This window comes from Lates calcarifer, linkage group LG11, assembly GCF_001640805.2.
Source record: "Lates calcarifer isolate ASB-BC8 linkage group LG11, TLL_Latcal_v3, whole genome shotgun sequence".
In the NCBI taxonomy this organism is placed as follows: domain Eukaryota; kingdom Metazoa; phylum Chordata; class Actinopteri; family Centropomidae; genus Lates; species Lates calcarifer.
This window is the reverse complement of record NC_066843.1, coordinates 6,491,385-6,516,697: the sequence shown is the minus strand read 5'-3', so window position 1 is coordinate 6,516,697 and position 25,313 is coordinate 6,491,385. Positions and strand designations below refer to the sequence as shown.

At 41.1% G+C, this 25,313-nt stretch overlaps 1 protein-coding gene across 3 annotated transcripts; it reads right to left on the bottom strand.

The window, feature by feature from the left end:
* Positions 1-4,338: 4,338 nt before the first annotated feature.
* Positions 4,339-21,580, bottom strand: ints1 (integrator complex subunit 1). Of its 3 annotated transcripts, none has more exons than XM_018701849.2 (48): positions 21,441-21,580; positions 20,961-21,020; positions 20,563-20,853; positions 20,247-20,443; positions 19,719-19,856; positions 19,466-19,625; positions 19,260-19,365; positions 18,970-19,156; positions 18,703-18,848; positions 18,475-18,616; positions 18,185-18,361; positions 17,979-18,087; positions 17,764-17,884; positions 17,587-17,664; positions 17,339-17,496; positions 16,942-17,038; positions 16,770-16,861; positions 16,615-16,675; positions 16,331-16,528; positions 15,687-15,816; positions 15,396-15,575; positions 15,058-15,207; positions 14,782-14,961; positions 14,585-14,689; positions 14,308-14,475; positions 14,054-14,165; positions 13,822-13,980; positions 13,554-13,700; positions 13,341-13,439; positions 13,030-13,154; positions 12,657-12,911; positions 12,411-12,570; positions 12,194-12,325; positions 11,849-12,017; positions 11,130-11,256; positions 10,904-11,019; positions 10,688-10,775; positions 10,339-10,589; positions 8,745-8,874; positions 7,429-7,562; positions 7,144-7,324; positions 6,928-7,052; positions 6,681-6,790; positions 6,380-6,493; positions 6,220-6,290; positions 6,034-6,125; positions 5,759-5,868; positions 4,339-5,552 (listed from the first exon to the last, which is right to left on the bottom strand). In XM_018701849.2, the coding sequence occupies exons 2-48, from the start codon at positions 21,013-21,015 to the stop codon at positions 5,437-5,439; spliced, it is 6,549 nt and encodes a 2,182-aa protein (XP_018557365.1). In that variant the 5' UTR covers positions 21,016-21,020; positions 21,441-21,580; the 3' UTR covers positions 4,339-5,436. The 3 variants fall into 3 exon arrangements, with proteins under 3 accessions (XP_018557365.1, XP_018557374.1, XP_050929852.1); XM_018701858.2 differs by having other exon boundaries at positions 11,130-11,253; XM_051073895.1 differs by having other exon boundaries at positions 20,961-21,089; positions 21,441-21,570.
* Positions 21,581-25,313: the final 3,733 nt, after the last annotated feature.

Here is a 25,313-nt window from a genome sequence, read left to right as displayed (position 1 = left end):
CCACCACACCCCAAATTCTGTGTTTGTCTGTGTGTGGGTCCTTTAATGCCCATTGATCCAGATAATCAGGGACAAAATTGGCGAAAAACCGGTGGGGGAGGTTCTGACAGTAGTTGCTCAAAAGAGCTGCTTGTGGATAATTGAAGGAGGCATTAAGACAACAATAGTAATGGCTAATGCCAGGTCTTATTGGTCTCTCAGGTATTTCTAGCTCCCTGGATGACAAGGCAACACAGGAGATCTACAGCTAAAATAGCAATCATTGTATCATTAGCAGGCCTTCAACTGCAGGGACAGAATGTGCATTATCTGCTCAATCAATGGGATATCCTTCAGATGGCTTTAGCTCGAAATGGACTTGTTTGAACTTGCATTCATTCATTGCAAACTCAAGGAAAAGGGATCTCAGATAACGTAATGATTCTCCGATTCTGAAACACTTAACCCACCGCCCATACACACACACACAAAATATGTGTTTTGTTTTTTTTCATGTCAACCTTCACTGTACAGAATGAGGTATGTGCAAATACTAGAAGGCTGTTTTGACATTCATCCGCCGACGAGGAGATTTTCTCAGTTCACTTTAAATCTGAGTTTAAAACACAAATATATGCTCATGGTTTTGTGATAACAGAACTAGCTTGTAACAGCAATCGTGACATAACCATTCATCATTCATTTGGGGGTTTGTTTGTGCCCATTTGACGAATGCACATCCAATATTCACTCTTTTTAACTCCATTTTTGGTCTCTACCACCTCCTGAAGGAAATATGTGACTTAGCTGCTAAATGTTTTACAGCTCAATCTTTTGGTGTTAACTGGGTTTAAAGAGCTTTTATGCTGAAAACAGCTTTTATTCTAATATAGACATTTTTTTAAATCTTGGAATTTGTTGCAGAAAACACTTTAAGTGAGGTGAAATTTAAATGAAATGATGTGGGCTATTTACCCTCTTTATTTTTTCCTTGACAGACATGGCTGAAGTGGATTAACTGTCACACTCTGCCCCTCAGTGTGATAAGATACAATGTGACATAATGGAGATCGCGAACACGGCACATTATTATTCTTTCTCTTCCACTACAGTGGCACTTTAGCTCATAAAACAAGAGTTCTGCCAAATGTCATGCGAAGATGGATGATTATTGTCAGCCCCACTGTCATGGGAATATATCTATCTGGTGTAATTTGCAGGCTGGAGCAGCAATGAGCACAGATAAGATCAATATTTAATGAAAGTGTAAGTGAAGCTTAAGGGTTGTCACTTATGCCTCTGCTGTTAATGACATGTCACATTATCATACTTATCAGATTGGGTCAATCTTAACTGCAATTACTGGCCTCATTTCTTTTTAATTCATTACAAATGTTGGATCATTTCAGTCGTCCACCTCTGTGCAAACACACCGAGGACTATATTCTCAGGCTGCTTGCATATGTATTTTAGTGTCGACCTGCACAAACTTCAGAGTAAAATCTATTAATGGGAGCGTGGATTGGTATAATTCAATCAACACACCTAAAATGTGTTTGTAACTTGGAGGAAAAGTGTATTTCATGGCTGAGGGAACCCCTATGCTTGGTGCCCCACTCTCTTTGGTAATAGTATCCCACAGTGAGCAGGCTGATTGTTTTAGTCCTGGATCACTGACCATTGGAAAAACCTGAGAGCCCAGCCTGCTTTTCATGTCAAAACCTTCAAGGGAAAGCGGCCACAATCCAAGAGCAATCACACTTGAGACATCAAAGTGCCAGGGAGAAGAGAGGCGAGAGACGGTCCACATTTTTTCCACGCAAGCCAAGTGCAACTCAAGCGTGGAGGAAGAGGAGATGATCTAAGGCGAGGGTGCCATTGAGAGGAAGACGGAGAGCAGACAGATGTGCACGGGCAGGTAGCGGCACATCGGGGCCCCTCCTGTAGCTGAGAGAGACACAGAGAAGCCTCTGCCGGTCGCATTCCTGTTCACTGCTCATTCTCTGTCCACTTTCATATGGGCAAGAAGACCCACTGACAACAATACGCCTATACTTTTAAACAATATTTCACATAATATTTCTAAGTCCTGCATTCAAAACTGAACGAAAAAAGTAAATTTAGGCATGAAACTTAGACTGGATGCCGCAGTATCCTAAAGTTCAAGGTGCGTACTACATAACAGCAACATCCACGGTCCAACCCTGACATGTCACACCCCCTTCTCCCTTCCTGTCTGTATCTCTTCTAACACTGTTAAATAAAACCAAAAATGCCCCAAATTTGACTTAAAAATGTCCCCCGTGACAGATATATTGTATACTGTATGACATAATTAGATTGTTAATACTGATGCATCAGTTTGTTCCTAGAATTTTAACCGTTGTACCTGGTTAAGATACAGTCCAGTGGTTTTGTCTTATAGGTGTGAGGCCCCCTCCAAAGGGTCACAAGATGAACCTGAGGGGGTTTGTGAGATGATTAATGAGGTATGAGAGGTGAAAAAAGGGGAAACACGTGGACTTTTTTCTTTTTTTTTGTGCAATATTAGATTAGATGATTTTTTGTGATGAGTCAAAACCAAAAAGTTTGAACCCACTGGTTTAATCTTTATAATGTGTTATATTTTATATGTCATATTTTCTTCTTTATGTAAATCATAATCTGAAAAGTAACCAGCAGCTATTGTTGTCAGATGTATGTAGTAGGGTAAAAAGTCCAATTTTACGCAAAAATTTTAGTGAAGTAGAAGTATAAAGTAGTGTAAAGAAGAAATACTTCAGTAAAGTACAAGTACCTTAAAACTGTACTTGAGTAAATGCACTTTCCGCTACTGCCCATTTTTACCTCAGTAAATATGGTCTGTGAAGATATTTTATTACCACGAGGCAAAATGTTCAGTGTGCACAAATGAGTGGTTAGCTTGTAGCAGCTGCATTTGAGGGCACCCAGCCTGGTATGATGAATAAAGGCAGAGGTTGTTAACTTGTCAGTGGTCCGTCAGACTATTCAGCAGCAAACACAGCCCCCTCTACCCCCACCCCCTTCCTCGTTAGCTGTCACTCATCTCTGTTCCGCCTCACTGCTGCCCAGCCAATAGGATGCTGGCGCCTGACCAAGAGCCCAGGCTGCTAAGACTTGTGTAGTAAGTTGATTGATAACCATAAACAGAGCTTTCGGGTAGTTATAGGACACCATACAGGTGCAATTAACACATCAGACATAAATGGCACTGAGAGATGAGTAGGTATGGTGCATGATGGGTAGGACATGGATTGAGTTTACATATGAACAAGTTAATTACAGGGATGGATGTGTGAATACATATTCATTAAAGAGGATTTGGAGGCATCATGAGGGTTCAGAAGACAAAGGAACATGTAATTTATTCACAATGTTGGTTTTGAATTCTCTACAACTCAGCCTGTTTTATATTTTCTGTTACATTATGTTGATTTTACTCAATAAAACTACCCTAAGAGCCTTAAGCAGGCAGTTTTTGATTAAAATATAGAGTACTTTGACCTTTAACCTTGGCTAACGCGTTACATTTTAGAAGAAAAAGCTGCATTAATGTAGTCTGAGACAACCTGTTTTCAGCTGTCCGTGTCCAGCCCATGTGTCTCTATCTGTTATTTGTGAACGACAGATTCCAGTGACCCACCAGTGTGGGCATGTCTCACCCTGAGGATCCTTAACCATGCTGTGGCTCCATCTCCATGTCCTCCTATGTAACAAAACACCAGCAGCGGCCTGTGCTGCAAAATGGCCTACCCATATCACATCTTCAAAGAGGCCTTTGGTCTATGTGATTGAACAATTATCACCATGGTTAATTTACCATCAATAGGGACGACCACTTTCCTGGTTTACCAGCATGCCTACACATTGTTTAACTTATCCTTTTGACTCCATCAAGAGGTTTTCAGATGAAGTCAGGAGCGTTGGGCAAAACAACTCACACTTTCACGGCAAAATGGTTTCCATCACAGCATGTGCATCACGCCTTTAATTTGTCTGTTACACCCCAGTGAAGAGCAAGCGCACCAATGACAGCTGTTTCCAGTTTTATCAGGATCCAAGAATTATTGGAATGAAATGAAAGGCCACAGACCTTCCACCATTTATTTTTCCCCACTCAATCTTGTTTGAGGTGCTAAAATGTTTTTTGTTTTTTTTGAAAGGTAATAATTTGGTTCTTGTGAAATTTGTGTTTTTGCAATTTCAACATTGAACTGCTCTCCAATTAAACAGTGGTAAAATGTCTCCATTGAATCCCTGAACTAGAGCAGTTAACCGTTAAAATATGTTGTACTTTTCACTTTCTGTCAGTTAAAGCTGAATGAAACATAAAAAAGGTAATTTCCAAAAGTTATTTTATTCAATTCAGATCAAAGCTGGTCCACAGATGGTGTTCTAGTAACAGTAAAGCACATTGACTTTAAAGCATTCATTTCAGCTATTAAAGGAATTCACTACATAGTTTTGGACAGAAGCCCATTTTTTGTATTTTGGCTCCTTATTTTTAATAATTTGTTTGGCAATTCCTAGATGAATGAGATGAATAGTGAATAAATTAAAGCCTTTAGTGTTACATAGGTAGAAAAGCAGTCAAATCCCTGATGTAATCACTATCAGACTCAAAATTTGGGAACAACAGCTCAAAAAAAAATCACAAGATGGTAGATCCAGATCAAATGTTTAGGGTTTTTTTTTTTGTTGTTGTTTTTAGATGTTTATTAAAAACATTTATACAAACAAAGTGTGCTTTTTAAATGCTTTTTTTAAAGCAATAATGTTAATATTTCAAATTCAAATTATTAAAAATATGAAACCAAATACTGCCAAATAATGTAGCTGCTTGTAATTTAATAACCTCAAAAATGCAAAAATCTCCCTCTAAAGGCAAAAACAGCTTTAAAATTATTTCAATTTAACAGACTGTTTTATATTTTAAATATTTGTAATATAATGTAATTTATTATATTCTAATTATATTATATACTGATTTTCAATTAATATATCCACTCTTTCTATTATTTCTCCATTTTTTTGTGATTTCTTTTACGAATTATATAATAACATCACCCAATAATGTTCCAGTTTTTCCTTATCTTTTTTCATTACTGGTTAATGTATTGTTACATTATCAGTTAAAAAATAATTTACATCCTTTACCAAGTAATAAATGCACTAATTGCGATTTTATTACAATAACAGTAATTTCACAGTTTTAATTATTCCATTTTCGACTCATTTAGAGGGAGCATTAATACATTCTTTGAAGTCACTAAATTATTACACTACTGGTAGCTACCAGCTCACTGGAGGATCCTTTAATCTGAACCACAAGAGCCACAGAGTTCGTTAATCTGCTATGATCAAATTAGAGCAACTTTTGAACTAGAGGCAATGAAAAAAATGTATCTAGCTCTGGAATGCAAAGAGTTGTTGTTGTTATGTTGTTGCTTCCATGTGAAGGACTTTCATAGACTCTGAGATCATTGAACTGGTGTCGATTTGTCCGTAGATACCCACTAAAAACGCCTTGTGGAGCAAGATGTCTGCATGTTCTGGAGAATGAGAAAAAAAGTACTTTACATTGTGCAGCTGTGGATGTGTGACTGACTAGGAGTTTAGTTGCATGCAAATCACTTTTTTTTCTTTGCTAAAAACTACTGCATGGTCATGCGACTATAATCCAAAACAAGCACGGGAATGACTGACTCTTACTAGATCGCTGTCAACAAGGATGTGGCTAAATGCGACTGCTTCTTACCTTGACAGAGAAGCACATATTCTGGAAGATTCCTCAGAGCAGTCTGTACCACGTCGAAGTTACCACTGCCCATACAGTACATAAAGGTCGGCAGGAAGTCTGTTGCCAGGCTGCAACATAGGAAACATACACTATTATGAAAAGTACTGGTAACAAACAAAAGTATGCAGACAGCCGATCTGAAGAATGACTGACAGACAGATAATCACTAAAGCATGCTTACAGTTCCAGCATGCTCTCTGCAAGTGGTTTGTCCCATAGTGCTCTAAACTTACCAGGGATTATTCTGCATGCAGCGCAGGGCCAGGTTGAAGGCCATGTTCCGACACAACTCCTCAGAGGAAACCATAAGTCTCTGCAGATCGTTCTACAAACAGCAACACAGGGTGGTGATGGACATGTTACTGACGTGTTACACAGACAGGTTTTACACTTGATTTTTTTTTTCATTTATGACTCACAATGAAGTATTGGATGATCTCTGGGCTCCTCCTCGACTTCTCATCCACCTCTGTCAACACCTCCAACACGTCTTTAGCAGATGGTGGGAAGAATCAGCGTATTATTCATTATGATACAGGATTCATACATGTGACATTTCTGCAGCGGTGTGCTTGTTACCTTCGACTGCTTCTCCTCTTGACATCTTTTTCAGGTACATTGTCATGTCGGCAGCGCTCAGTGAAACTGAGGCGGATATGTTGACTAGGGGCAGGGAACCAGTTGATAAGTCATCTAGTAAAGAGAAAAAACTATTATTTAGCTAAATGTACGCCTCTGCAAAACTGTTGTCTGTAAGAAGGGAGACTTTAGATGTTAGACTTAAAATGTAACCATAACATACAGTACATATATGTTGGTGCAACATTCTCATGTTCCAGGTATATGAGGGTTCTGGAGCCAATATAAAAACCATGCTTACCATCCCTTTCCTCTGTCGTGACCTCTGCAGAGGAGCTCTTCACTGGCAAAGTGAGTCCAGCCAGTAGCGATTTCAGTTGAACCAGGTCTGGGTTTTCTGCACACAGACCCCTAAAAAGGAGGAAGCATCAAAACAAAATCTCTAACAAAACCAATGTTACTTTAAACACTTTTTTAAAAAATTACTCATTTCTAGTTTTATATTTGTCACAAAATTATCATTCAAAGATATGAAATGAAATACTAACTGTAAGATGTCGGAGTGCCTCTGTAGGTAAGGAATGGCTGCAGCTGCGTCATGCGTTATGTACTTCTGTGTGAACTGCAGAAACTTGTTGATGAAGACCAACGGAGCACGAGACCTCTGAAAGCTCTACAAGACCCACAAACACACAATAACATGGTGAATCTAATCTCTACCTTAAACCCTCTGGTGAAGATTTGTAAGTGTGTGAGCCACCCACCTGAAGGACCTTCATGAAGGACAGAAGGCAGTCTTGAAGCGCCCTCTGGTGGTCGCTGTGGAAAACAAGTGGCTGCAGCAGCTCCAGGATCGCAAGCACGTTGCTGAAAAAGGTCATGTGGTTTTGCTGCCGAAACTCAACACTACGACCGTGCAGGAGACCTGCGATCATAGGCAGGTGTCTGGGGGGGAGCAAAGAAAAACAGTCAGCAGGTTGTACCCTCTTCTACAGCAGAAGATAGTCTACACCTTTGCAGACTCAATCATACATTATATTTAATTTCACCTGAGCAAAAGGACAGGGTGGGACACAGCCAGCTTCCTACAGGCAAGGTTGGCATCAGATACGCGACCCTCAGCAGACTTTGAGTCTCCTACATCAGCCAGCAGAGTGACCAGGCGATGGACCAGGACATCAAGCTGAGAAATGAAAATAAATATATAAATATTATGTCTAGTGTCATGGGAAACTCATGGTTTTAAGTACAGAATTTCATATAGTATACAACATAAAGCACTTTTGTCTTGGGGTTACAAGTACAAACAAAATAGTTTTTGATGAATACAAGGGAAAAAATGTTAGTATCAGACTTTCAGCACTGTAAGTGACTGCTCCTGTGGATAAATTTCAAGATTGCATATCACAACATTGATGAAACTCTGTTACAAGGTGTAGGTCATGACTTTTGACCTATTCTGTAAGAAGCAGTGGACTATTTCAATGTATATACTGCTACTTGTGCTGTAGGGATTAATTATACAGCACTTACAATTCTGTGAATATTCTCATTCACCCAGGTCATAGTTATCCAAAGAAAGGTTTAATCGAAAGCAACTGGACTTAGTTATAGTCTAGAAGACGGTGTTATAACGACAGTCGTTGGAGTCACATGAGGCGAGTCACATGTGAAAGGTTGTTTTTCCTAGAGGCCAAATTGTTAAGTCTCCTGGGAAGGGATGAAAGGGCGGCATTGTATATTGAAGATAGGTGGTGTCTTAGACCTCCTCCTCGGTTTAGAGATGGTTTCTCTACTTTAACATAGATGGCTTCTTTTACTCCTCTTTCAAACCATCTGTCCTCTCTGTCCAGGATGTGGACCTTGTTGTCCAATGGGGCACTAACGAAGTTGAAACTAATGGTTTCTACCAACGACTGTCAACCTAACGACTGTCGGTGACACATGGAACACAAAAGAGCCATGACATCATCGGTCTGGTGAAAGCCCCCCACAGAGGTTAAATACTTGGGTCTCCACACCAAAAATCAGTTGGACCAGTCCCAGCCTGGTCAGCTGCGAACACGAACTGATGAAGCCTCTTGGATGAGAGGTGAAACGTCTTGTAGACTATAACTAAGTCCAGTTGCTTTCGATTAAACCTTTCTTTGGGTATACAGCACTTAGAAAATCTGGTTTCGCTCAGATTTATCCAGGAAGTTACTACTAAATCAGAACGGATATTTTACTCAATATGCTGAGCCTCTGTTACATTCACAAGAAGGATAAACTGACAGAAATCATTATACCATGATAGCATGGAATAAAAATTCAAATGTCACGACAAAATCTTTGATTTAGTTGGTAAATTCCAGGAAATCTTCACCTTGCAGCTGCTGCCGTCTGCAGCCCCTCCACTGCTGAAGGTGCCGTCAGGCAGGGTGACATGCTGGATGACCTCGGGAAAATGCAGATAGATCTGCAGCAGCAAGTTCTGGCACCTCTTACTCATCGCACTGCAAGAAAAAATAAACAAAAAAGTATACTTTATGCTATGGTTCAGCGACAAGCCACCAGCTACAGGAATATTCCACTCACTTTAGGGGAAAATACATGTTATTATTTGCGTAGGACAGTTCAGCTGTCTGTCATAAAGCCAGAAGCTTAGTAACAAAATAATCAAGACTGTAATCCCTGATGTTATTGAGTTGTGTAGCTTGAAGCTATTTAATTGACAGTGACTGGTTGAGCAATTTTGTGCAGCCATAAAAAGTTTGTTACAGCTTTTCAACTCAAGTGAAGCTTTGCTCTATAGTGGAACTAACATTATAAAGCAGACAATGTTCCCAGTTGGGTTTTGTGAAATTCACTTTCTCCATCTCTTTCAACTGATTATCAACAGAGCTGATATGAGATCACAGATTAGAGAGCACGATGAAGAACTTCTCTATTGTTTCTGTCTACAAGCGGCAATAATTAATGTACATTAATACAAACTAGGCACATGAATAGCATAATGTAATTCTGAGGTATTTGCCTTCAAGTCATTGCGGTTTCATAAAATCCTCTTACTGGCTAAGGCTCTTGTCAGGCGCAAATGATGCACTCTCTGCTAACTGAAAAGTTTATTACGGCTATGCATTAAGCAAATCACAGCGACCTTGACCGAAAGTAAAGAGTCTGCTCCTTCTTCAATAGTTGGTGTGTAATTGGAATAAACACCAGCTTATCTGACAGTGAGCTTTTGCAAGAAGAATGCTTAACATACAATCAAGTGTTTATTCAACACAAGGCCAAAGCCCTTTACTTTCAACATGTTTTTATCCTGCCATATTTTCACAAGCAACCATTTTACCAGACAGCTTAGCTGTACTTAAAATACTGTAATTCGGAAGCTAATTTTGCTTGACCTTGGCCAAAGTTTCCTCATTAAAGTGGTTTAATAACCAGAGACATATTCATGAAAGGAGGGTTTGCCTCCACAAAGAGTTGCACCCTGATCTCTGACAGCTAAGTCAGAGCAGGAATTCACAACACAGGCAAGTTTAGAGCTTCAGCCTTAATCCTCTTGGCTTCATTATAATACACTGAGCTTTTAAAGAGATCACAGTACAGACGACTTCTGCTGGTTTTAATTTCACACCAATAGACCTAATTATCGAGTTTTCCCTGGTCCACAGCATTGTGGCTGACAGAGGAAGTCTGAAAAGTTCATCTGCACTGAGAAGGAAAATCTAGTGCGATTTACCCTAAGTTTATCAGCACACCATAAAAAAAATAAAAATGACTTTCACTGTTTGGGCTAATTAGAAGGAACAATACAATGTGTCGAAATGGATTGGGCTGAGCACTTTGGTGAACCTTAAACAATAACAATATGATGAACATATGTGTCTTTGGATATAGAGGGATGAGAGAGAGGGAAGATCCGAGAACAAAAGGTGATTGCTGAACTACATGACAACTAATATAAACCTTACCTGTCCTCCCATTTCTTTGTGCAGTTGATGAGGTACTCTGAGACTTTCTTGATGTTTTCAAGATCACCATTGCAGTAGGAGTGAAGCAGGGGCAGTCGGGATTGGATGAGGGAGCGCGAGGCCTGGTCCACGCTGCTTTTGTCATCAAGTTGTGAGTCGCGACCATTGAGCTCTGACTCCGACAGGATCAGGTCCACCAGGCTGATGAGCTCCTCTGAACTGAGCCGCAGCACAAACTTTTCAGTTTTCTTCTACGGAGACAAAAAAGGAAAATGTATTACTCATCAGCCTCAGCCACGAGCAGAACAAACTCCTGTCTCATCATTTGTATGTGGGCTTGTGATCTTACTTGAGGGATCTTCTGGTCACGTCCTTGCCAGATACGCGGGATGTGGCTGCACGCCCACAGGAAATCCAGGGCTGATGATGGGTCAAGTCTGAAAAATGTTATGCAGATATTAAACAAAAGCTCTCATCATAAGAAACATTATGCACAATAAAATCTTTTTATGGGTTAATCTAAAATCACACAAAACATTGGCTGAGAAAATGTTTAACAATGTACTTGTAGTCTCGGCGCTTGCTGAGAAGAGCACTGATACACTGCAGGAGGGTGGACCAGTTTGACTGATGTGTAAGCAAAGCCAAAAGATAGGGTCTGTAGGCGGGGGTGCCTCGTGCCTAAAATGGAGAAGTAGTAAGAGAGGATGCATCACTAATGCTGAGCAAACACACACTTAAGCTTGACAAGATGAAAGAAGTATAATATCTGCTGGCAATGCTTATCTCACCTTGTTGAGGGTGAACAGCAGTTTCTGTTGAAGGTCTGGACACACCGATGTGACCTCAGGGTCAAGATGCTCCAGCCAATCAACGAGCAGCCCAGAGCTCAGTCCTGACTTTGTCACCTCAGAGCTGCTGGCAAAGGTCAAACTGAGAGTTACCCCCTGCAGCCTTAACCAAGACTTCAGAGAAGAGTGTCCAATACAATACAATGTCCAATACATTCTGAATAAAATGAAGCTACAGATCTTAATTACAACCAGCAAATCCTCATTTTTACCATTTAAACTCAGCCACTTCGAATCTGATTTGGTTGCTTTTAGCACACCCTTCTCCAACCACATACAGTATTCAACACAAATACAGTAAGTGCAATCACTCCATCTGCACTTCCTTAAACCGGACACTGCATGTGACAACAAGCAACCTCTCAACACGCACCTGCCTCACTCGAAGTGTTGCTGTGAACCGAGCACAGAAAAGATTCTGTAAAGTAATGTGAGATTTTCACGGCATGTGAAATCTGTAAAGCCAATGTAAAGCTGCAAAACCAATTAAACCTTCCCCCGAACCAAATCCAGTAGAAAGTTTACAAGTGCGAGGCCGCAGACAGCGGGCCGCGCTGTTTTGCTGTGTTTGTCACAGGCAGTTGTTTTTGTCATTTAGTCCCATCAAATATGAATGTTTCGTGCATGACTTGAGAGGGAAATAGAATTGTGGCGCTCACTTGTTAGAATCCACTTCCTTTTTCACAGCTCGCTCCTCACTTTCCTGAAGCAGCAAGGAGATTACCATGGCAACAGGGCCAGCTGTCCCATTCTGTGTACCCACAGTCATCAACAGAGACAGCAGCTCCTCCAAATACGGCGATTTCACCTCCATCAGCCCCTGTAACACTGAAAAACAATAACAAGATTGCATGCTTAGTACTAGATCTTGGACTTTTCTGTTCCCAATTCTCTACTTTGGTTCTTTCTTACTGTAAAGCACTCTTTCAATTGCTAAAAAATAATAAGTGACTTAAACAACTACTCTTAACTAGTAAATCTGAATAAAGTCAGTCCATTAATACCTTTGCCAATGAGCTCTGCTTCTGCATTACATCTGTCTCCAGCTTTCAGCATTGCAATGATAGCTCTCAGTGGGACCTCAGTATCTCTGCGATATGCCAAAGCTTCAGCCAGGTGGAGGAACCCTGTCCGCACTGCAGGGCAAAGACACTTATCACGCGTTGTTTATATAGAATGGATTAACCGGCATCTGACAAGATAAATAGTTGAGCTGCTCACCATCATTGTGCCTGTGTTTGTGAGAGTTCTGACCAGCAAAGGATCTGAGCAGAGTCTTCAGAGGTCCCGCCTCCACAGTTGGGTTGTCTAACCAGATTAACATCTCGACAATGACCTTGAGGAACAGGGAGGAGAAAGCGATGTCCTGGGACACGAGACGCTGGAGTGAAAAAAAAAGAAATATTATACGTCAGTGGTTGATGAGTCAACATATGGATTTATGCATTGATTGTCAGCAAGACTTACCTGGTAGAGGTGGAGTTGGCGCATGAGAGGACAGGAGAGGGCGTGGCTGCGGTGCATTGACATGACGATAGGCCCTGCGTGGGCAGAGGTGAGCAGGGCAGCGATGGCCTGCAGGAGGCGAAATGCCAACCCGCCCTGCTGGACTTGGCCCTGTTTGGCCCGCATCAGTTCTTTAGCCAGGGCTTGCTGCAGGGCCAAGGAGAGCTGGCTGGGAGGTGGGCCATGCCAGCGAGGGTCCACCTTCAAGGGGAATATCTGTCGTAAAGGAGACAAACACCAGGTCAGTTTGTATTTTGGAGACTGTTATCAAACAAGTTAAAGGGGGGGGGGTGTCATACCACAAGAGTATGAGAGACAGCTAGTTAAATCCTACCTGAAGCAACATGCCAGTGAGATCATCATCAGGCCCGACTGCAGGAAGCTGACTGGCTGCTCTCATCTTTACAGAGCTGTGGGGCGTTTCCACTGTAACTTTGGCCTTACTTGTCTCAGCAGAATCTGTCAGGAGGGATATAATCAAGATAGGTTAGATAGTATAGAAGTACAAAGGTAAATATTATTATTTGCAAACTCATAAAGGATGTGAGTGAATATTTAATGGAGCTAATTATCTGAATGTGAATTGCTGTATAATATAAGTCTCCATTAGACAGAAACAACCATTTGGAGGATCAAGTCACTGACCTCTGTGTGGAGGAAGAGAAGAGCTCAATAATGCATGGAAAGTGTGCCCCCCAGTGGCACCTCGCTCATGCTGCACCTCAACCAGGTGTGCCATGTAGTCTATTGCAGAGGAAATACAAAATTAAGATAAATTATAAATATTTTAATACAAACACAACAAAACATTAAATATTAAAATGTTTCAAGAGCAGAATATATGCAGAAGACTCTTACGCTTGTCCATGATGTTCTGTTCAAGTGTCTGCGGATCATGGGAAACAGCCTGATCCAGGTACTGCAGCAGTTTACTCATGCTGGATACAGGAATGCCAAAGGACTGAACAAACAGCAGCAGCTGCTGAGGCTCCAGGTCTTGCAAAGCTGAGGGAGACATGTGCACTGATGCATTAAAAAGTAAAAAATAAAAAATGCACAAAAAAGTAAAAAACAAATTTACTTTGGTGAGCAACATTCATTTTTTGTGTACTATGAGAAGTTGTACCTGCATCAACCAATCGAGAGACCTCTGATCGAATCATCCTCAGTTTCAACCAATCAGGCAGCAGAAGCGCCTCCTCTGAAGTGTCAACCAGGAAGGCAGTGGGTAGGGGTTTCTTGTCAGGGAACCAGATGTCCAAAAGAGCGTAGAAATCACTCTCTCCTGAAGACAATACACAATAGTGAGCAGGTTCTCTAACAAACCAAACACTGAAATGCATCATGAACAGGGCTACCTTTGGGTGGCCCCAGAGTCAGCAGGATAACCATGGCATGGACCACAAGGATGTGCATCGTAGCAGTCTCTCCTGTAGTCCAACGCAGAAACACCTGGTCCTGAGATTCAGACTGTAAAAAAACATGTTTGACAAATTAACAATTATTGTTGATGGCAACAAAATTCTAGGGTGTGTGGAACCCACAGTGAAGACGGCCTATAACAAGATTCCCCTATTCTAAATGACAACATAGTTCAGTTCGTAGTGCTCACCCAGCTGTAAAGATCCTCGCCTTCCTTGGTCTTCCTCATCCTCTTGATGTACGTAGAGAAGATGGTGAGGAAAGCAGAGAGCACAGCATCAGACTCTGGCCTGGAGGAGTGTTTGGAGAACAGGCTGTTCATGATGGTGGAACGTTCCACAATCAGCCGGGCAACGTCCTACAGAGAACAAGGAAACCAGATTCATGTCAGCACTGCCCTACGAGAATCAAAACTGGATAACGAAAAGCATGTAATGTTGAAATTTAAACAAACTCGCCGTGATTACCAGAGCCAGGTCATTGTGAGAAGCCTGCTCCTCCACTGGTGCATGCTGGGATAGGTAGATGAGATACGCACTGATCGTCTGTGGATCTGTCTCCATGTGAATGGCCTTTCAGACAAGAAACACACTTGCAACTCCTACTCATCCTTAAAGGTATTTTTTAGGGTTATGGACAGTTCTCTGATGAGTCAGACACTGACCTGTTGCAGAGCAGTGGATGTCATGCCTCTGACGCTGTCAAACAACGGGAGCTTTGGGAGGTCTTGTAGCAGCCACTGGTACCCTGGCAAGAGCTCAGCATCTGTAGAATCTTCCTCCATGGGTTGATCCCGCTCTTCTGCATCCTTCAAGCCTCCTTCACTCAGCACCAGTGACAGACCCTGCACACAAATACATAATGTAAGTGGGATCATTTCTTTAACAGTAACACAATGCTAATAGAGCTTATAAGATGTTTTCTGCTTCCAGTATGTTACCTTCATAGCTAGGACTCTGGATGCCACCTGAGACGAGCTGAGACGACGCAGGAAATAATCCAGCACTTCACATGTTGTCTGTTCATCAGCTTTAGGACCTAACAGAAGATCCTGGAGTCGTCCAAGTAGCTGCCTTTGCTTTTGTTGTCTCTGAGAGGAAGAGAGAGAATAATTCAGGATTCAGTCATGAGTCAGTTAAGTCCTGTTCTGTACCGAGATGAATATATGAATAGTTAAGTATGAGTATAAATTAAATTTGAGACCAAGGACAAAGATCAATCATTCAGGAAACAAAAGCAGTTGACTGCCAAAAATAAGGTTTAATATAATCAACATACTTGTCTCTTCTTGGCCCTCTGCTCCTTGCTCTCTCCCTCTTCATCATCCTCTATTGGCAGACTGTCATCTGCAGCATCATGCAGAAGGAATTCACACAGGCACTGCACTGGAAGCACATCCAAGGACCCCTCACTGGACTGAACCAAGTCAGCCAACCATGGCATGGACTGAGAAGAAGCCTGTGAAGGATTGAAAAATGTTATTTCCTTTGCTGTAAGGAGGGCCGCATTATTTTAGGCTCTCTCTGTGTGTCGTTTAGTGTACTATATATTGATGGCCATTGGTGTCACCTGTCTCTGGATGATGTTCAGGAGGAAGTCTGGGTTGCGGCTGCGGCAGAGGAGGTGTCCCAGACGCAGAGACTGATTGAGGCTTTTTACCTGCTCCTGGACCTGTGGTGGGGGTCGACGAGGAGGACCCCTGAACACAAACCAAAAATGTGTCATTCCAGAAACACAACTGTAAGACCTCATTTATTTTAAGTAACACAGGACTTCCTGACTGACATTTATGTTGTAGTGGTAAAACCTGAACTAAACCATCTGCTGCATAAAAAGCAGGACTGCCAAGGTCCACTGTTGTCTCCTTGAAGAACACATGTTGGGGGTGGATTGGGGATTGGGGATTCCTATGGCCTGTACAGACAGTTCATACTTTGGGTAACTTTTTAGCTTATAATTGAGGACTTTTTTAGAGATTACAAATAATCATTCAGACATGGAACGTAACTGAAACAAACAGGAAGCTGCTTGTTACCCTATGTGACCTTAAATGGAATATCTAAAAATGATAGGAATAATGTATACTGTTTAAAGCTGTGTTATATGCAAAGATTAATTTCAAAGATTCTGATTTACGAGCACAAATCTATCCCCACTAGGATAGATTTCTGTTTCATTGTGCACAACTGAAGTAATTTCTCTTGGTATCTTACTGTGGATCCAGACTGGTGAGCTGAGACAGCAGCAAACTGTTGCTCTCTGTGATGGTCTGTTTGGTTGAAGCTGCTGCCAAGTGGCTCTCAAAAGCCAGAATCTCTTGTTTCTCTCTCTGAGAGATCTGCAGCTCCCTGTTGATCATCTCTGTCTTTGTGTCCTCATCCGCAATGGTGCAGGGAGGGTAGGTATAGTTACTGTGAGAGAGAGACGTGTGTTAGTTAAACATTATCTCCAACTCCCACTTGAAATTATTTAAGTCTAAATGATAGCCTTTACTTACTTTGTCATAACCATCTCCATGAGCATTTTCAGTGTGGGATAGCCATCCCAAGCTGCCAAACCTAAAGGAAAAAATGGCAGACAATTTATCAAATTTCATGACTTAGAATACATTTAACAGCTAATCTTATGTATGAGACATAAACGTGACTGTACCTATCCTCTGAGGATTAAATGCAGCCACCACAAGCAACAGCAGCCAAGCCTTCCAATAGAGTGTGGATATCGCCAAATTTGGCGGTTGGTACCTTAAACATTAAGAGCCATTTGTTATTTTAGACCGTAAACTTTATGACCTGTAAGTGTTTTTAAAAGACACCTGATGTACCCTGCTGGCAGCTGGATGTTCTCTGGGTGGTGGTATGTACACAGATTCAGCACCGCATCAATGAGTTGGATCCTCTCCACTCTCAGGACCTCCAGATCTGTCAAACAGGAAACAGTGAGTCAGATGTGCAGCTTCAAACTGGCAAGAATCACAAGTATTCAAACAATTACAATAAAAAACATTACTTCCCCTTTGTTAATACTTTCCTAAAATGGTTTGCTGACTTGAGAGAATAAGATGTGAGTAGGGAGACGTTTCCTTCAATACTTATAACTGGTTGCTCATTAAACTGAAGCACATGTGTTTACCAAATGTCCAAGAGTTCTGCCAGAGGGTAATACACACTGCTTTAACTGTGATCGTAAACAGTTGGAGACTAAAGTGGATGTTCACACACCATCAGACTGAACTCCAGCAGCCCTCTTAACCAGGTGATCCGCCAGCTCCATTGCATCAGCTGGGCCCAGGGGCAAATCTCGGGACAAGCCGATCACCAGGATACGCATCAGCGTGTCCTCCAACAGAGGCACCTCGGAGCAGAGACGAAGGAAGAAACTGAGGAGAGAGAAAGGAAAATAAGCTTGGGAAGAGAAGGGAACATGCTACAAAAATGTCACACTTTTAAAAAAATGGATGGAGACTTACTTTCTGTCACTCTCAGGAGGCCAGTTGTCCCACTTGTAATATGTCTCAGGCTGCTCTGTGAAAAGCACTTTGTGAAGGCTGCGGGCACGAGAGAGATGAGAGATGAGAGATGATGATAAATTACGTTTAATGTAGATGATGCTAACACAAACTGCTGAGGTGCAAGCATATACCAACCAGTGAACGTAGTCTTTTGCACCGACTTTGCTGATGGTGGGAACCACAGTGTGAAGCCACCACACAGCGTCTCTCTGTATGGCAGCTATCTGATTCTGGAATGACCTCAGGACTTCCAGATCTGAAACAAGACACGTGTTTAAGACAAACCTTAAATACCTAATAATGCTTTATGGTTCATGAATATGCCATTAGAACAGATACACGGCACTCACTCTTCTTCTCTCCTTTGTCCCACGCAATGCCGGCTTCTTTCACCTGAGCAGTGATGCCCAACATCATGGACACGGTCAGTAAATCTGTCACCTGGATAACAAAACGCTCCTGCAGGAAGGACGAGGATAAACAGATTAGAGTCAGGTGTCAATGCATGATGTTTACAGCTAAAAAGACTGAAGGGTTTTTTTTCACATCTACTTACTTTGAACTCCATGTCCACGTAGCTGGGCTCCTTCCTTTCCTGCATTAAACCGAAGCAGAAGGACTGGAAGTTAATCTCATGCTTGGTCTGTTTGATGATCTCTCTCAGCAAAGCTCGGGAGGCACGGAGGTAATCGTCCTTATTGGTTAGCAGGTCCTGGAACACCATCGCCAAGAACTACAGGCGTAAAGAAAAAAATAAAGAGAGTTCAAACACAGGAATAAAAGTGAAAACAGATATCAATGATGATTACAATAATAACATGAAATCTAGTTTTTAAAAAGTTTCACCTTTGGAGCCTGTTCTGGGCTGTGTTGGAGCACTGTGTGGAGGACTTGCATGTTGTTGGGATTCCTGGCATTGGACAGCTCATTGAAGATCACCAGCTTCACCATGGTGCCCAGGTTGTCTCTGTGTGCATTCAGCAGCTCCCTGAAACATGCAAACTCCCAGTTAGCATGATTCACTCAAGTGTGGTAATAAGATAATAACAAGGAAGAGAAGACGAGTTGCCACACCTGACACACAGCATGTAGTGGTTGAGGAGGACTTTAGGTTTGAGTCGGATCTTGATCAGGTTGGAGATCACCTCCATGTCGTCCGCTCCGTGGGTGTTGCAGTTCATGCACAAAGACATGAGGAGGTCTTGGGCTGGTCGAGTCAGCTGTTTGAAAGAAAAAGAGGGACCTGAGTTAATACAGAGTGTGATACAAAGGTACGAAAATTTATTACAAACAGTATGAATGCAATATTTGCAATATTTGTTTATTCCAGACACTTCTTACCTTTGGGTTCTGGAGCCACATCTCCAGCCTCTGCACAGCCATGAGTCGAGCCTCTTTGTAGCCACACGTGGCTGTGAGCAGACGCAGCAGGTTTCGGGACACGTTGTCCATCGGCTGCCTGCGGTTCAACTGATCCCTGAGGACGTCAAGCACATAGTCCTCCACACTCTCTGCCAGTTCATCATACCTAGAGGGTGGGACAAAAAGAAGAAAATGTTCTAGCAGCTCTTAACAGTGTTTGCAGAGAACATAAATAATTCTCCTCACATCTGTACTGGTTGTTTTCATACCTTGGCATCACCTGCCCCTCATCCTCGGGGCTGAGTTTCTCCTCTGCTATCAGCAGTTCAGTCTGGCTGTCGTCCTCGTCGGGGGTTGAGGGGTGGGGGCTGCTCCCTAAAAGACCCAAAAACCAACCATAACCAATAAGCACTTGTGTCACGCATCAGCAATTCTAACCTCCAAAAATCCAGAGTGTGTTCTCAATTTACTGCACCTGCACTGAGATCTCCACCAGAGCGGCCGGTGTCAGCCTGCAGCAGCATACTCTTCGGAGGCATCTTTGTGCCAAAAGCAGTCTGGATGTTATCAACAAAATTTTTACAGTGAGAACTGTCCACCCAGATCCTTTCCCCGAGGGAGTCTTCAATGTACACCTGTAAAAACAGTTTAGATTGAAAAAAGGAGTTTAGAAGTAGCCAAGATAGAAAAGTTTATAACATTTCTTTGACAGTTTAGGAGACTCTGACTTTGACAAAGATCTCCGGCCAGTTCTCATCCTCCTCGTAGGCTGCCATCAGCAGATTGCAAGCAAGAACGGACACCAGGCTGTTCCCCTTAGCTTTAAAGTTGATTGAAGCGTCCCGACGCAGAAGGCTGCACAAGGCCTGGAGACAAAAACAAGTATTAAAAAAATCTAGTCTCATTCCAATATAATATAGGTATTTATGTTTAACATATTTATTTTGCAGCACTAAGAATGCCTATATTCAGTAAGTGTTATTGTTTTATATCTCAAATCTCTAGTTATTCTTTCTACATAAAACATATTAACATCAAGAAATAGTCTGATATACATTACCTAATTAATACATATGTGGTTAATTATTAGACTTATTTGGATGATTGCTTTCACCACCTTGTTTTAAACTAATTACTTCTGTGCTATTTTGCAATGAAAAAAATGTGCAAAGGCTAAAGGGGGATGTATAGTACATCATTATAACAAGCTCTGTAACTTTTCCCTGGTCACAGTATTACTGCAGCAGAAGTTTTACCTCAATAATTCCTTCAGTAGCAAAAACATTGGGTTTGATTTTGGCCAGGAACATGAGACTGAGGTACAGTGTGATGTCAGGTTTGGCTCGGTTCATCTTGAGCTGTTTCACTGCTCCACACAGAAGTCCCTCGATGCGATCATCGTTTCCTTCGGACTCTGCAGCTTCAATCTCATCCAGCAGCACTGCCGGTGACACTATGATAAAGAAATAAGTTTAAATTTTCTTTGTAACTGACTGAGTGAAGGTTTATAGCCATTTTTATGTTAACTATTAAATGTCTTCTATAAACGCAGCCACAAAGTAATTGATATACCTTCAATAGGTACCACTGATGGCTCCTTTATTGAGGGTGATATTGCCCTCTTATCCACAGCTGCTACATCAGCAAGTCTTCCCAGGGCACTGACCGGAGGAGTGGTGGATAGCTTGGGACGCTTGGCGAGGCTGGACAGACCCGATGAGGAGGGCAGAGCAGAGGAAGTCTCTCTCTTCCGGTCAGCTGGTAAACCTGTGGATGCTGGTTTCAGGAGGACAGCAGGGGCTTTGGGCTCTCCACCCTGACTCTTTGAACCGAGGGCAATGAAGTCTCCTGGTGGTGGATGACCTGGGGAAAAGCAGACATCACAGGAGATTGTGATTTTCATCTGCTCTGCTATAATCTTCAACATATGCTGAAAAAACAACACTAGGATGTGACTGGAGGCTTCATACCTGATGGTTTTGCAGCACTGGGGCGCCTGAGAGTTGTGGGTTTAGGACGATTCATCCTGACTAACGGGCACAAATCAAAACCAAACTCACAGCAGGTTGAGCAGGTGTCATTATCTAGCTTAAATTAGTCTGTGTGTGCGAAAACACAAAGGAACACAAAATAAGCAAACGTACAATATACTTAGAAGCTACGGTAGCAGCTAGCATCGTCTAGCTAGTTACGGTCGGTAAATCATAGAAAACAATCACCAAACTTTAACGTTACAGATAAAACGTAGCAAAAAGTTTATATTCAGTCTCTGTTGTCAACTTATAACGTTGAATGATGCTGGTATCTATATACATATAACGACAAGAGACATAAATGTGGCTATTAGCGCCTTTAGTTAGCCTACATGTATCAAGCAATGGCAGAAACCTGGCGTTAATTTACGAGCTCATAAACAAACTTGAATTAAAATCAACTTAAAAGTAGCTCACTTGTTTAATCGGCTTCATAAAACGGATCGTTGTCAAACTGAACGCAGCAACTGAAACAAAATGTAACGTTAACGCGAGTCAAAACTATCAGATACACCAGCCATCAGAGCTTTGTCTTCTTCTTCTTCCCTGTGTTGAACTTATTGTTTATACCGCCGTCTAGTGGAAGAGAGCGGAGCAATTTTATTTTTAAATTCTTCACAGGAAGAGATGCTTTATCATTGTGTCTATCTTGATGCCAGAGAGTCATCATTGCGTCCACCCGTTAGCTACGGTAGCGTCAGGGCTATAGACTGTATACAAAAGATCAGGGCTCACAATAGAGTGGTTTCTAAAGCTAATTTTCCTTCAACCGGTCATAGTGTTTTACTGACCGTGACAGTTTACCATAAGTATTTGTGCACTGTGCCAATTTAACAGAGTGGTCACAGAGATGTGACTATGTACTATGACCACTAGGTGGCAGTGTATCCATAATAAATCCATAGACTGTATGTGTAAGTCATGAGTCGTCCTCTTGTGGCCACAGTGGGTAACTACAAGTGAAATATCAAGTTAGACACTATAGCATACTTAAACTTCCGGGCATTAATTTCAAAGTAAAACTTTCAGAACTGGGAGATGTAGCTCCGCGCCGTGTCTACTGAAGATGATTTCCCCCTCTTTTACAGTGTACTACATACAGTATATGTACAAACAAAACTGATCATACTAGGCAGTATTCAAAAAATAATTAATGACATGAAAATCAGTGCATATATAGTCATACCATACTAAACATAATTGTTTAGTATGCAATTTCAAACAGTTCTTACAAAAGCTTCAAAGTTTAAATTAAAGTGAGTATTTTTTGTGTGTGAGTTTGAAACATCAGGCATGACAGCAGTGACTTATAGTTTGGCTCAGTCTCGTGATTTAGTCATGTATGTAAATGCAATACCACAGAGTGGCCAGCAGATGTCATCGTTTTGACTGTATCAAATGCCTCAGGACAGTGAATCATTTTATGCGCAGCTGCCTTAATGTGGCTCAGTTAGTGCTTGCGAAAACTTAGTTTTCCCCTCACTAGTGTAAGTGTCAGCAGATATGTTGCCATTTCATGACCATAACTGTAGTCACCATTGTGTCTATCCCTGTTATCTTCCTTCTAACAGTAATTCTAACATGAGTGGTATTAGAGTCAGTATTCCTAATACTTTCCTGTTTAATTCTACACAGGGTGTAATGTATCTTAACAATATTTATCTTAATGTGAGGCTGATAAGGGAATATTATATTCCTTTTTTTTTTTTTTAAATAATACACACATTACAATAAATGAAATGAGCTACATGAGTAAACCTTCTATTTTTCTAAATTTCATTTGGATATAGTCTATGGAGAGGAAGATGCAGCTACCTCTACTAAAATAAAATTCTATACAAAATCAGCGTTTCATGCATTTGAACCAACAGTTTTAGGAACTATATTCAGAGTTAACGATGAATCATTGGCTGTTTTCTTGCTAAACAAAAAGTAGTGAAATGGAATTAGACACAAAGAAAAGCTTTGACAGACCTAATCATTTCATTCACTGTTTCTATCATATTGGTTCACTGGATTTACTCTCTTGCCTAGAAAAGCAAAGCAGATGACTTTTGCATATAGGTTTAACACAAGGTGGCAGCAGTCTCCATTGTATTACACTAAACTATTATCATTTTATGCACAGGGTGGTATATTACTCAGGAGCTTACCAGAACAGAATTTGAAATAGCAAAATGAATAAACATGAATGGAATCCTGACAAAAGAAGATCTAAATCTAAACTGAATAATCAGCAATGATTTTGTCAAAGACCGTACACTTGAAAAGGAGCAGCACCGAGACAAAATAATGACAATTTAACCATTATTCTGTACAGTTCAATACAGATGATGCAAAAGATTGAAACTGTATTAAACAACACAGAAGCCACAAAGCACATCATCACATTGAATCTGAAAGGGAACAAGATGCAGATTGTTTCAGTCTGAAGTCATCAAGAAAGTTGTAAAGTCATAATGAGTCACACACTACAACAATGTAGATGCAACTTTTTCTGAGAAGTTACAGTATTTAAGTTTTCTCCCTCACAGCTCATTCTTTTAAAATGCCCATGCCTTAAGAAAAGTGAAGTACGAGCTTTACCACCCTTAATAATGTCCATATTTAGTCCCGCCCATGGTCAGCAGCAGTGATTTGCTCATTCCTTGAACATTACTAAGCTCTGACAAGACTGTCAAGTGTAAAAAATGGGTAACTCTCAACTATTATGTTTAACAGGCTGCGCTATTCTTGCTCGCTGTCCTTAAAAAGCCCAAACTTTTATTTTGGTAATGAGGCAGTTTTCAGTATGGTGGAGCTGTAAGAGAGAGTTTTACAGATCACTGGTGAATACCAAGCTTTGAACAGTCCACTACAGGCCTGATCCAGCTGCTGCCACCACTACCACTACTACTGTAACTTCACCATGTTCGTTTCCATGCAGCTCTAACCTTCCAGCTGGTTACGTAAAGTGTTTTCATATGAAACACATTTTGGTGAAGTCAGTGGAATGTTCAGTCAATGTTCCAAATTAAATCTTGTGTCATATGGGAAGTCTACAAATCTGCAAAAACAATTCTTTTACTTATGAAATTACGTACGTCCCAAACTGTGCCAGAGGCTGCTGTCTAATGTGTCAGGCATTCTCAGTTAGCTGCAGTATTCCTGAACAATGTGAAAACACTTGGAGGGAGAAAATGTGATGTATTATTTAATGTTCTCATCCAGTGTGATTAATTTAACTGATCATTGATGCTATTGCTTCAGTTAAAAAAATCCTGCGTGATCAATATTAACCTTTTTACTCACTAATAATTTGGAGCATAAGGAAGAAAAAAAATGATCCCCTTACAACAGGGGGCCTCTTTGTGCTGGATCAGATTTCTGAGTTCAACAGTCTGACTCAGAAAGAAGTAAGATTAGTGACTCAGTGTTGCTTCCTGTAATCCAAAACGGCCTGTAAGAACCGAGACCCCACAGCACGCTGATCTAACAAAAACCCCTGTCAAGTCTGGCTGCACATGGTCCGTGCTGTTTTTGTTTTGTTGGATACTAGGGGTGTATTTCAGGTCATCTGTGTACACTGCTGCCAGATGGACAGTAATTGGGTGGTATGGCATTGACTGAGCAGCTGGATGTCTGACTCATCTAGAATATCAGTGGTCATCCTGCAGAGACTTTGTCTCACCAGTTTTTCTTTGTCTTTGCTGACACCCTGGCGGATTCTGCAGGAAACACAAAACACATGCAAATACCAGCACTATGGTCTTGTTTCTATTTTATTATTTGTCTTTATTCTATATTTTCCTCTTCTCTATTGCATCTCATTAAATCCCTTCCAATCTATGATGTAAAATGTTCTATTCTTATTTCATTTCATGAATCTCATCTCTTTGCATCTCATCTCTGTACTTTAATGCTGTTTAATCCCATTTTATCTCTAGTGTAATCTATTGTAATTGAATCTCATCTAAACTCATATCTACTCTAATTTAATGTAATCTTGTTTAATTATCTCATCACATCTCATTTAATCTCATCATATCTCATCTATATCATAATCTAGTGTAATCTATCCCATCACACCCAGTCTATTTAAATCCTCATCTCATTGTAAATCTGTAAATTCATCTGAAAATTCCCACTGGTGCATTATCCCAAATTAGGAGAGCCTTTCCATTGAAGTTTTTTCATTTTGGGTTGAAAATACAGAAGCACAAAGAGAGCTGGTTATTCACCAAATGATGCTTGTGTTTATCTCTTTACAGGAAGGAAATGGTGTGTTGTTGTTGTTGTTCTGCTCAAACG